General features: G+C 41.0%; 1 protein-coding gene across 1 annotated transcript; it reads left to right on the top strand.

Annotated features, from left to right (window-relative positions):
- Positions 1-9,291: 9,291 nt before the first annotated feature.
- On the top strand, positions 9,292-9,822 carry LOC130135722 (uncharacterized). Its single transcript, XM_056305343.1, has one exon. The coding sequence runs from the start codon at positions 9,292-9,294 to the stop codon at positions 9,820-9,822; it is 531 nt and encodes a 176-aa protein (XP_056161318.1).
- Positions 9,823-13,996: the final 4,174 nt, after the last annotated feature.

Genomic DNA, 13,996 nt, shown 5'->3' with positions numbered 1-13,996 from the left:
TGAGACAAATAATACTTCTTGCTTAATATGATTTAAACTGAAAACGTGAAAATGGTCTCACTTTCAATTTCGTACCGTGCACAATTGTATCTAACAAGCGCGCACAATAACATTGTGCACACGCATGTAGAGAGCTAATATGTAATTGATAGAAATTATAGGTTAAACATATATACATAATAATATTGTCTTTAATTTCTCAATACAGTTGAGGATGTTTGGTACAATATCGGTGCTTGTGCAAAGTGAGACAAAAATGGTAGTTATGCTTAGAAAGAAAGCGGGTGGTCACTCAATAAATTGATATCATATAGTGCAAAGTTAAAAGTGAGACAAATAATAATTCTTGCTTAATATGATTCAAGTCCAAAATATGGAAACCGTCTCACTTTCGATTTCGTACTATGCACGATCGTATCTAACATGTGCGTACAATTGTATCATGCACACGCATGTAGAGAGCTAGTATGTAATTGTTAAAATTTATAGGTTAAACATATATATACATAATAATATTGTCTTTAATTTCTCAATATGGTTGAGAATGTCCGGTATGATATCGGTACTTGTGAAAGTGAGACAAAAATGGTAATTATGCTTAGAAAGAAAGCAGGTCGTTACTCAATAAATTGACATTATATAGTGCAAGTTAAAAGTGAGACAAATAATACTTCTTGCTTAATATGATTTAAATAGAAAATGTCGAAACGGTCTCACTTTCGATTTTATACTGTGCACAATCATATCTAACACGCGTGCACAATTGTATTGTGCACACGCTTGGAAAGAGCTAGTATGTAACTGCTAAAAATTATCGGTTAAATGTATACACACACAACAACATTGTCTTTAATTTCTCAATATGGTTGAGAATGTTCAATACGATATCGGTACTTGTGTAAAGTGAGGCAAAAATGGTAGTTATGCTTAGAAAGAAAGTGGGTGGTTATTCAATAAATTGACAATATATAGTGCAAAGTTAAAGTAGGACAATTAATACTTCTTGCTTAATATGATTCAAATCGAAAATTTGGAAACGGTCTCACTTTTGATTTCGTATCATGCACGATCGTATCTAACATGTGCGCATAATTGTTCGTGCACGAGTGTGCAAAGAGTTAGTATCTAACTGCTAAAAATTATAGGTTGTCGTGACCGCCCTTTTCGGAGAATAGTTTGGTATATGGCGTCAGCCTGGTTTACGAAAATAGGTGTCAAAATAAGTTAAACACACACACACACACACACATATATATATATATATATATATACATAATAATATTGTCGTTAATTTCTCGATATGGTTGGGAATGTCCCATATGATATATGTACTTGTACAAAGTGAGACAAAAATGATAGTTATGCTTATAAAGAAAGTGGGTGGTCACTCAATAAAAGACATTATATAGTGCAAAATTAAAAGTGAGACAAATGATACTTCTTGCTTAATATGATTCAAATGGAAAATGTGGAAAGGGTCTCACTTTCAATTTGTACCAGGCGCGATTGTATCTAACACGCGCTTACAATCTTATCGTGCACGTGCGTGTTTAGTATGTAACTATTAAAAATTATAGGTTAAACATATATATATATATATATATATATATATATAATATTGTCTTTAATTTTTCAATATGGTTGAGGATGTCCGGTACAATATCAATACTTGTGCAAAATGGTAGTTATGCTTAGAAAGAAAGCGGGTGCTTAGTGGTTACTCAATAAATAAATTTACATTATATTGTGTAAAGTTAAAAGTGAGACAAATAATACTTCTTGCTTAATATGATTATTTTCTTTTTTTTTGGGCAGTTGGTGGTTTTTTAATTTGAAAAGTCGTGGGTAGTTTTCTATTTGTTAAGCTTTTACAGTTTTAGCCTTTGAAAAAAAGGTTTTTATCAAGAAAAATAAATCAAAGTGGAGATCAAAAAGGAGTTATTTTCTTTAGATGATAGTAATTTATGCAAAGGTGAATTCAGAAAGCCATAAGTGAGATAAACCTCAAATTTGGCTTGAACATAGGGATATAAATATAGATATAAATAGATAATGGTGAAAAGTGAGATAAAATGGTGGTTATGCATGGAAAGAAAATGTGTGGTTACTCAATAAATGGGTATTATATATTGCAAGGGTATTTGTGAAAAAAAAAAGCGAGACAAATTGTTAATTTTTTTTTTCAATAAAGAGGAGACAAATTGTGTTTGATTTTTAAAAGTGAATCCTATTTCTAATATAAACATACTGCTCAAATACCACAATATTTTATAGAATTGGATTTAATTACCCCCCGATCACTACAAAAAAACACCGGATTAGCGACGAAATTTGCGACGGAAAATTTGCAAAAATCCGTCGCAAATCGAATTTGCGACGGAAAATTTAAAAGTTTGTCGCAAAATTGCGACGAAAATAAATTCATCGCAAAATTAGTCGCAAATTAGCCACGAATACAATCCGTCGCAAAATTCGTCGCAAATATTTCGTCGCAAATTTGCGACGAACGCTATCTATTGCAAAATTCGTCGCAAATTAGTCGCAAATTTCGTCACAAATTTCATCGCAAAATTCGTCGCAAAATTCGTCGCAAATTTCGTCGCAATTTCGTCACAAATTTCGTCGCAGATTCGTCGCAAAATTTCGTCGCAAAATCGTCGCAAAATTCGTCGCAAATTTCGTTGCAAAATTCGTCGCAAAATTCGTCGCAAAATTAGTCGCAAATTAGCCACGAATACAATCCGTCGCAAATATTTCGTCGCAAATTTGCAACGAATCGTCGCAAAATTCGTTGCAAATTTCGACGCACATTTCGACGCAAAATTCGACGCAAAATTTGTCGCAAATTTCGTCGCTAATTTCGTCGCAAATTTCGTCGCAAAATTCGTCGCGAATTTCGTCGCAAATTTCGTTGCAAAATGTATTCGTCGCAAATTAGCGACGAACTATAATGATCGCAAAATTCGGCTTAAAATATTCGTCGCTATTTTTACATCATTTCGGCCATAAATTCTTGTCCATATCAAACAAAGGAGACAATGACATATAATTGAAACGAGAAAAACGAACAAACCATAGATTCGACAAACCACCACAATGACATATAATTGAAACAAATAACTGAAGGAAAATTGCAGAGTCTGACATGATGCTATTTGATATACAATCTTACAATACATTCAAAACATGAACTAAGAGACGGGACAACCATAGAAGACGCAGAAAAACCATACACAAGAAGACGCGACTTTGGTACGATGGCGAGGACACCAAAAGTAGTCACTTTTGTCGAGACCTGAGGAAATGTCGATACATAAATCGACCCGAATATAAAAAGAAGCGTTTATGCATGGATGTGGAACTAGGTGTAAAATAACAAGAGGGTTAACAAAAATACGTTTCAGGACGAACATAAATGTTCTTACATATGAATATGAGTGAAATTATGAAAAACCAAGATTATGAAGCAAGCTTATCCCCGATTTTGAGAATTTTAACTAGAAAGTATGGAGAAAATCATCATCATCATCATCATCATCAGCATTCTCGGCATCAATGTGTTGGTCATCATTGTGCCCATCACCTATTGGATTGGCTGGAGGTACAGGAGGATCGTCATAGCGATTGAGGTTAAGATGTCGCATAACGAATCTCATTTGTTGTTCCAAGTTATTTATTTGTTCGTCCTTCTGAACAAGTAAATTATTCAGACGATGCACTTCTTGGGTCAATTGCTCGTCTTGTCGTGACTTCCTTCGACCAGTCGCAGTGGATGATGAACTTCCAGGATTATTCGGCATGTACATCCTTGACAACGATCCCATCCCAAATATTTTCCCTTTTTTCACCCCACCCGTTGCCTCCATCTATAATGCCATATTATCAACTGATGACCCGGACTCAGGACAATCATCACTACCACTAGCACTGCTCATTAAAAGTTCATCATATTTTTCCTACATTAACAATGTAGATGAAAATAAAATCACCATATATATATATATCTACCATAAATATTGAAAGCATTCGCGGTTTTCATTATAGTTTACATAGAAGCCAAAGTATAACCTTACATACCTTAACAGCTTTTGCTCGATCGCCAGTCCATGTCTTATCTTTCTTTTGAAATGTGCGTTCAAATGTAGCTGCAAATGTCGGTTCCGTCCCCAATTCTTATGCCTACAAAATGTAAACATGAGTAATTGAATTAAATTAACTTATAACTCATTTAACAGACTTACCGGTCGTTTGTGATGCTCCGCAATGTTGATAGAGCCCCCAACATATGTGGCTGACCCATCACTAGAACTAGAAGATCGATTTTTCTTATTCTGCTCACAGAGTTGCCGACTCTGTTCAGATGCCCAAAATCTGTTAATTGCCGCCCAATTATCAGCTGTAAAGAAAGATGGCTTCACTTGCTTGATCTTCGCTCTATTCATGACATTTCGCATAAAATCACCGTTTTTCTTATCGAAAATTCTTCTCACTTCATTGTCTTCCGCTTCCTCCCACTTGAACTTCCGCTGCAATGAATAAAAACACAAATTGAAAGTTATTATGATGATCACATATCCATAACCATGCACCAGACAAATATAGACAGATTTTGTAAAGTTCATGTCGGGGAAAATATCTGGTCCTTTAGGTATCGAAAACTACAGAGTTGTTCTGGTCCCTTTACATCATTCTTGACCATCAATATACTACACCAAACTTAATTGGTGAGAAAATAAAATATGTAAAACTTACCTTGAACTCATTCCACCACATTTCTTTCACTTCTTGTGGAACACTTCTGTAAGTAATATACTCTCCCATCCAAAAGTTTCTTACTATTTTGTTCAATTCCCTCACAAAAGACGGAGCATCCGTGAATCTGCAATCATACAGATATTGTGCAACATCGACAATTCAGTTGACATCAATATCTAAAGCCCTAAATATTACATATACTAAAATAAAAATGAAGTACTTACGAATCTCCAAATGGGCATATGAAGAATCGATTATCTTCTTGACCTGTGTTTCCGTCAATATTCGATTGTTCCGCCGAATAATGAGGTGGAACGGAAGGAGAGGGAGCTAAAGGAGATTGAACTGGAGGAGATTCAGTTCGCATGTGGCCAAGTCCCGTAGCATGTTGTTGAGTGTTGGAGGAAGGGCCAACGTGTCCATATTGTGACGGACCATATTGTGGTTGAGGGTTAGTGTGACATTCTGAATTTCGACCCACTTTCGGGATTTATGAAATGATATTATCATCAATGCACTTTCTGTTATATCTCACTCGGAATTGGCCATTCTTGAGAATACTAACCGTTAGGGAATGGCTAGTTAGGATTTTGATACGCACGACCCAAGAACTCGAACCTGGATCGATACTTCGGACCATTTTAGGCAGATCCAAGAATGATTAAGGAACAATTTAACAATGTTATACAATTGAGTCACGGGTGATGCCGTTTAATCACTGTATGCATTCCAAACGTTCCAAAATCAATTTCTAACGATCGTGTCGTTCGGAACTAGTGATTGACCCTCGTAATTACATGACAACCGAAGTCACCATGGCTCGAGTAAACTTAAACGTGGATTGATATCAAATCAACCACGGGTCGACACGCGTAAACCCTAAAAGCCGCCCGTTAGTTTGAGATACACGAAAGTTGCGTTTGAGCGATTTTGACCACGAATTGGAATCCGAACTTGGGTATCGAACTTTCAAGGATATCAAAATTATTATATTGGACGACGCCGCATTAAGCTCGCTTTATTATCGGTTTGCTCAGAAATTCGCGAAAACGGGAAATTAGGCTCGGAAATTAGAAAAGACGATTTTACCCCTGTGTGTTCTAGAATTTATTTGTTGAGTGGAAGGACTTATTGGTATTTTTACCCTAGTGACCGAAAATCTTCATGGACAACTTTGCCCTTGCCTTTTTGGTTAATTACAAAAATGCCCTTCTAGAAGCCTTTTGTCAAGATGCATTTCTAGCCCTTAGATCAATACTTGGGCATCAAGGACTCATCCTAGCCCTCCATTTTGGTGAGATATGTTCAGCTCACACACTCTCTCTCCTCACTTTTCCCTTGCTCTCTCTCTCTCTTCATTTTTCTCTCTCTCTTCCTCTCTCTTGGCCGAGACACTCCCCACCACCGTCCACCACCCATCAGCCCCTCACGCCACCACCTTGGACCACCGTGGACCACCGTGAGCTGCCCGCAAGCCGCCGTTCACACCCGGAGCAGCCGCCGTTCGCCGGATCGCCGTTTGGGCCGCCGCCGTTCTCCGGAGCTCTTGGCTTGGCCGGGACTGGTGCTGCTGGGTTTAGCTTGATTCTTAGCTTATATTAGTGGTAAGTAACTCCCTAAACCTTGATTAGGTTAGTAGGTTATCAATGGATAGTGTTTAGGGGTTGTTAGGGTAATTTAGGGGTTATTTTAGGGGTTAATTTAGGGGTTATGGCATAAGCTGAATTGAGAAATTGTTGGTGGATGGATTTGATAATTATGTGGCTGTTTTGAATGTTAAGATAGGTAGATTATGTTATTTGAGCTTGATCATATGTTTAATGTTGCTAATTGTGCTTAATTTGGCTAATTATGGTTGTTTAGTGATTGTTTTAATTAAATTCGTGGGTTAGTCTTGTGGCTGCAATAATCATGTGGTAGTGGCTGAATTGGATGACTTGGACTTTGATCATATGGCCCCCATTGGTTCTAGAATGGTTAAGGTTAATTTTAGGGCTTAATTATCATGATTATGTGCTAATTTTGATCCTACGGTTTAGATTAAATTAAGATGTGATAAAAGTTAATCATATGGCTTATTAGAGATTTGAGATTGATCGGGTGACTTTGATTGGCAATCGCATGGCTAATTAGTCGATTATGTGTCGATTAAAGGTTTAATGACGATCGTGTGGTGGATTAGTTGTTTAAAATTGATCGCATGGTTAATTGGTTTGATCGTATGGTTAATTTATTTAATCATGGCTGATTAGTTGACTATGTCTTGATCGTATAGTTTGATGATGATTTCGTGGCCTAGAACGAAGATCGTGTGGTTAATTATGGCTATTGTTGGCTTGGCATGGCGTATCGTGATCATATATCGATGTTTGATGCGAAAACGAGTGCGATTCATGGCATATTTATTCGTAGTACATTGCACGTCATAAACACTTGCATTGGCTAATTAAGAAAGATTAAAATTGGCAATGCGTGGTTATTTACGTGTGTGACCATGATAAGTTCCGTCTAAGACGAGTTCTAGACGATGCCCGGCGGAAGTTCGGATGTTTGTCAGTACCCGACTTGTCGAGGGGTTCGATCCCGAGACATTGCCGATCGCGGTGGAGGCCGGATCGATGCTCCTAAATGGGATGCCGTCCGGTACCCGACTTGTCGGGGGGTTCGATCCGGGCGTTGCCACGCCCAAAGTAGTGGGGTGATGCCGGCTATGCCTGGAAGACCGGCGGGAGTTCGGTGTGACCTATGGTGGGTCGTTAATAATCTGGACAACTTCGAGTGTTATGTGCATATGGTATGCTTGAGCTTTATTATAGGATAAAATCGTGAGGCACGGTATGGGACGGGCGAAGTGATTTCATCTTATAATCGAGACTCGTGTGAATGATTGATTATGTCGGATTATTATTATTGATGTTATGCATATTGATAGTTGCCATGGTTGTGATACAAATTGAGACTTGCATAGTATGTGGTACCATTGTCCGTTGGATAGGAACTTAACCTTTTGGTTAGAATGGCATGATTAGGGTGCCGGAGGTACGTATTGCCCTAGTCGAGGCTTAGGCGGTTTACTTATTGAGATTTAACTCATTCCCGTTGTTAAACATTTTCGGACCCTCGACCTTGATTATGACCGAGCCTCAAGCTCGTTTCGGGTACCAACGGAGATGGAGCATTGGGTGCCGAGTACCCGAGTAGGAGAGGGTAGGGAGTATCGGAAGTATGAGAGCACGGTTTGGGTCGACGATGGGAGCGATACTTGACGGCTCATAAGTACATGGCTTGGTTTCGAGAGACGGAGCTCAGAATATTGGTCCTCTCGAGGGGTTTGATGTTCCCCATGACGATGGTTTAGGATTATGGGATCTTATGGAGATTGATCCCCACGACGGAACTGTAGTTAATCCGGGCCGAACCGATGGTGACCAGCCTCCAGGCGTGGGTCGAGTGGCGTAACCCGAATGGGAGTCCTTGCCGTCCGGCTCTTATAGTGAGGCATCTGATCCGGCTTCGCCAGGAGCACCGCCAGGATGTTGTGGAGGTTTTTGATAGGGTTAGAGATCCCTATCTTTTTGGGAGCTCCTCTTTTGAATAGAGTAGTGGAGCGGATCGACCACCCTATCCCTTTTTGAGTATGCGTGGTCTCAGGTTTGTGGCCTTTAGGAAGGCTTGTATATTCTATCGATGTATGTGATGTTAAGTTTATAAAATAGTTCGTTGGTTTGTTTAAATTCTCTCTCTGTTATCCCGTTTGAATGTTCGTTGAATGGAGTGTTCGTTTGGCTTCCGCGTATTTTCTCTTATTTCGATGGTAACGGGTCCGGCGACGAATCCTGGGAGTCGCATTCTTAACGACCGCGGCGGGATGTTACGTGTTCGTAGGGTACGGGGCGTGACATCCCCGTTTAAGTGGTATCAGAGCAAGGTTAGCTCGATCCATGTTTGGTCGAGACTTGGAGTGATAAGGAGCGATGATTTTGGGGTAGCTGGTTAGAGAGACTTGCCTTGATCACAAGTTTGTGACGCTTTGTGCGTGCTTTGAGAATATGTGCTTGTGATTGGTAGGCTTGAATTTGCATCATACTGTTATCTGCTTATGAGTGCTGAGTGGTTTAGTGCTATTACTAACGTTACAGGCGCTCTAAGGTAAGATCTATACTCTTGCTAAGTGTGTACTTATGATGCTTATTTGGGGTGATTGCTTGCTTACAATTGCTTGCTGTAGTTCGTTGCCTAGAACTGCTTAAGCCGAGTAGTTGATTTAAGTCTTTGATTCCATGGTGGAATTATAGCGAGGCTTAGGTGTTTGGAGTGATTTACGTGAGGATGAACACCCGGGGTAGAGGAACCAGAGGTGCATCGAGTTCGCGAGCTAGAAACGGCGAGAGATCCTAGAGTTGATGGGGTTTTAAGGGCTCTAGAGGCGATTGGACGGTTAATAGGCTTGCAGACTCAAGAACGAATCTGCTGCTTCTGCTGCTGCTGGCTGCTGTTTGCCGAAGCTGCTTGCCGCCTGCACGAAATAATCCGGGAATGGAAATGGAAATGAGAATCGCCAAATGCACAAGTTGGTGGAGCGAGTTCTTGAAACTTAAGCCATCAAAGTTCGACGGGAAAGGTGATCCCGAGGCCGCTCACTGGGTTGAGGAATTGGAAAAGGCCTTTGCACTTAAAGGGTGCACGGAGGAGGAAAAGGTGACTTTGGGCGTGTATCAACTTCAAGATAATGCTAATGATTGGTGGAAGGCCACTCGAGAAAGAATTTTCCCAGTGGGCACTGTGCCGAATTGGACCGGCTTCGTCGATGCCTTTAATGGAAAGTACTTTTCTGAGAGTGCTCAAGAACAGAAGATGGCAGAATTCTTACGGCTTCGCCAGAATCAAATGATGGTGGATCAGTATGAGGCGGAATTTGCTAGGTTATCGAAGTTTGCACCGAGGATGGTCGAGAATCCTTTGGATAAGGCAAGAAGGTTTCGAGATGGTTTAAAGCCGGAACTTCGCACCGATCGATACCCCCGAACCTTAGGGATTACAACGAGCTTTATGAGCGGGCTCAGATGATTGAGAGAGATATGACCGAGAGGAATGCCGCATCTGGATCGCGGTTTATACCGGTTAGGGATAATCGTAACTTTGGAAAGAAACCTATGAATGGGAATAAGCGATTTGTCCCTCCTGTTAAAAAGAATATCGTAAAGCCGACCTACTATTCTGGAACTCCGTGTCGATTTTGCGGAAGAAGGCATGGGAATGGCCCTTGCCCCAGCGAGAATGGAACTTGCTTTGGATGTGGCCAGCATGGTCACCAAGTGAAGGATTGCCCGAATCGACAAGTTAGGTCGCCATTTCAACCACAACAACCTCGGATGGGGAATCAGTGGAACCGCTCCGCGAAATAATCGAGAATCGACCCCAAGCAAGGAAGAGTTTATGCTATGGCTCGCAAAGAGGCGGAGGATGCGCCCTGGCGTGGTCACAGTGTACGGTTTCTTTATGTGATCATCTGCTTATGCCTTGTTTGATCCGGGAGCATCGCATTCATTTGTGTCAGAACAATTTGTTAGATTGACTGGGATTGAACCGAAACCGTTAGAAGTAATGTTGCATGTTACTACTCCTCTAAAGGATAAAGTGCTAATCTCAGTAGGATGCTCGAACTGTAAGATAGTCATTGGTGGTAGAGAGGAATTAATTGATTTGGTGGTGTTGGCTATGTTTGATTTTGACGTCATTATCGGTATGGATTGGCTAGTAAAACAAAGGGCCGTGATGGACTGTAGTAGAAGGGTGATCCAATTTAATCCTGTTGGTCATCCTCGATATGAATTTGTTGGAAACCGAGGAGGAACCTCGATTCCTTGGATTTCGTCGCTTGAGGTGACTAAGCTGTTGGATGAAGGATGCCAAGGTTACCTAGCGACTGTTTTTGACTCATTGGGCGATGAGCCAAGGCTAGAGGACATAGCCGAGGTGTGTAACTTTCCCGATGTCTTTCCTAAGGAATTGCTGGGATTACCACCGAAAGGGAAGTGGAGTTTGTAATTGAGTTGGCCCACGGGACGGAGCCAATCTCTAGAGTACCCTACAGAATGGCCTTATCAGAATTGAAGGAGTTAAAAGTTCAGATGCAAGAGCTGCTAGACAAGGGATTCATTCGTCCAAGTGCGTCACCGTGGGGAGCACCGGTGTTGTTCGTCAGAAAGAAAGATGGTTCGTTGCGTTTGTGCATCGACTATCGGCAGTTGAATCAAGTGACCATCAAGAACAAGTATCCATTACCAAGAATAGATGACTTGTTTGATCAACTGCAAGGGGCTTCGGTATTTTCCAAGATAGACTTAAGAACGGGCTACCATCAGTTAAGGATTAAAAAGGAGGATATACCGAAGACGGCATTTCGTACAAGATATGGACATTACGAGTTTACGGTTATGCCGTTCGGATTGACTAATGCCCCAGCTGCTTTTATGGATTTGATGAATCGGGTATTCAAGGAATTCTTGGATTTATTCGTTATAGTGTTCATCGACGACATATTGATATACTCGAAAAGTCCCGAGGAGCATGAGCAACATTTAAGAATGGTTCTACGGACCTTAAGAGAACACGCACTTTACGCTAAGTTTAGTAAGTGTGAGTTAAGGCTGAATCGTGTAGCATTTCTTGGACATGTGATCTCTCGGGGATGGAATCTCGGTGGATCCAACTAAGATTGAGGCGGTTATGAATTGGCCGAGACCTACGACAGTGACGAAGTTCGGAGTTTTCTAGGACTAGGCGGCTATTATAGAAGATTCGTGGAAAGGTTCTCCGCGATAGCCACTCCTTTGACTCGCTTACTAAAGAAGGAAACAAAGTTCGAATGGACGGATAAGTGCGAGAGAAGTTTCCAAGAGCTTAAGCATAAGTTGACTACCGCACCAGTATTGATAATACCCTCAGGTCCTGGAGGATACGAGATTTATAGTGATGCGTCGCTGAAGGGATTAGGATGTGTTTTAATGCAACATGGAAGAGTCGTTGCATACGCATCGCGATAGTTGAGACCTCACGAAATGAACTACCCGACACATGATTTAGAACTTGCGGCCATCATCTTTGCACTTAAAATTTGGAGGCATTATTTATGTGGAGAAAGGTTTCAAATCTACACGGATCATCAGAGTTTGAAATATTTGTTTTCTCAGAAAGAATTGAATATGAGACAACGCCGATGGATGGAACTTCTAAACGATTACGACTGTGACATCTTATACCACCCGGGAAAGGCTAACAAAGTAGCGGATGCACTTAGTCGGAAATCGAGCATCGCGCATTTGATGATTAAAGAGTGGACTTTACTCGAGGGAGTACGGGATTCTGAATTTAAGTTTGAGGTGGGTCACCTCTCAAGCTTGTTAGCCACTTTAAGGATTGAACCAGAAATTCAGGCTAAAATTAAGGCATTACAATCTACGGACCCCGATATTCAAAAGATTCTGCAAATGGACGAAACTAAGAGAAAGGTTGACTTTCAAGTATCCGAGGACGGAATCTTGAAGTTTCGTGGACGTTTGTGTGTGCCCGATGACGTAGAGCTTAAGGAAGAAATCTTGGCAGAAGCTCACCGTAGCAACTATAGCATTCATCCGGGTAGCACAAAAATGTATCAAAATTTGCGCCAAGACTCTTGGTGGAACGGAATGAAAGTGGATGTAGCCAAGCATGTGGCCCGGTGTTTGACGTGCCAACAAGTAAAGGCGCAGCATTGTAAGCCCTATGGACAGTGCAACCTTTGGAAATTCCAGAGTGGAAATGGGAGCATGTTACCATGGACTTCGTTATGGGATTACCAAGGAGCCGAGAGGTCACGATTCCATTTGGGTTATCGTCGACAGATTGACTAAGTCGGCACATTTTCTGGCAGTGCGAAAGGATTTCGCAATGGATAAGTATGCCGAGCTGTATATGCGACAGATAGTCCGTCTTCATGGAGTACCAGTAACTATTACGTCGGACAGAGACCCTAAGTTTACCGCAACCTTTTGGAAGAGTCTTGAGGCGGCTATGGGAACGAAGTTACAGTATAGTCTGACATATCATCCGCAAAACAGATGGTCGGTCGGAAAGGACGATTCGGACACTCGAGGACATGTTACGAGCTTGTGTGATAGATTTTAAAGGCGGATGGGAAGAACAGTTACATTTAGTTGAATTCGCCTACAATAATAGTTATCAGCAAAGCATCAGAATGGCACCATTTGAAGCGTTATATGGCAGAGCATGCAGAACACCAGTTTGTTGGGATGAAGTTGGTGAAAGGAGAATTACGGGTCCGAATTGGTAGAACAATCGGTCGAGGCGATTAAGGTCATTCGGGAAAGACGAAAACTGCTCAAAGTCGTCGAAAAATTATGCGGATAAACGGCGTAGACCTTTGGAGTTTCAAGAAGGAGATCATGTTTTCCTCAAGGTATCACCAATGCGAGGAACATCTCGGTTTGGTAAGAAAGGGAAGTTAAGCCCGAGGTACGTAGGTCCGTTTGAAATATTGGAAAGAATTGGAATTTTAGCCTATCGACTTGCCTTGCCGCCGAATTTATCTCGATTCATAATGTATTCCACGTGTCCATGCTAAGGAAGTATGAACCGCATCCGACCCACGTGCTGAATTATGAAGAAATAGACGTGGATGACAAGGTGTCGTACGTGGAAAAGCCTATTCGGATAGAAGACAGAAAAGAACAAGTTCTACGGAATAAGACAATCCCGTTGGTCAAAGTAGTCTGGCAACATCATGGAACGGAAGGAGCCACGTGGGAAAGTGAAGAAATCATGAGACGTCAGCACCCCCATTTGTTTGAATAGTTTGGGTTTGGTTGTAAATTTCGAGGACGAAATTTTTGTAAGGGGGGAAGAATTGTGACATTCTGAATTTCGACCCACTTTCGGGATTTATGAAATGATATTATCATCAATGCACTTTCTGTTATATCTCACTCGGAATTGGCCATTCTTGAGAATACTAACCGTTAGGGAATGGCTAGTTAGGATTTTGATACGCACGACCCAAGAACTCGAACCTGGATCGATACTTCGACCATAAGAATTGACGAGGGGATATTTAGGACCATTTTAGGCAGATCCAAGAATGATTAAGGAACAATTTAACAATGTTATACAATTGAGTCACGGGTGATGCCGTTTAATCACTGTATGCATTCCAAACGTTCCAAAATCAATTTCTAACGATCGT

The sequence above is a fragment of the Syzygium oleosum genome, unplaced genomic scaffold (genome assembly GCF_021117445.2).
Source record: "Syzygium oleosum isolate NSW1041296 unplaced genomic scaffold, Sole_v2.1 Sole_v2.37, whole genome shotgun sequence".
Lineage (NCBI taxonomy): Eukaryota > Viridiplantae > Streptophyta > Magnoliopsida > Myrtales > Myrtaceae > Syzygium > Syzygium oleosum.
Note: the sequence above shows the minus strand (reverse complement) of the source record. Positions and strands in the feature narration are given on the sequence as shown.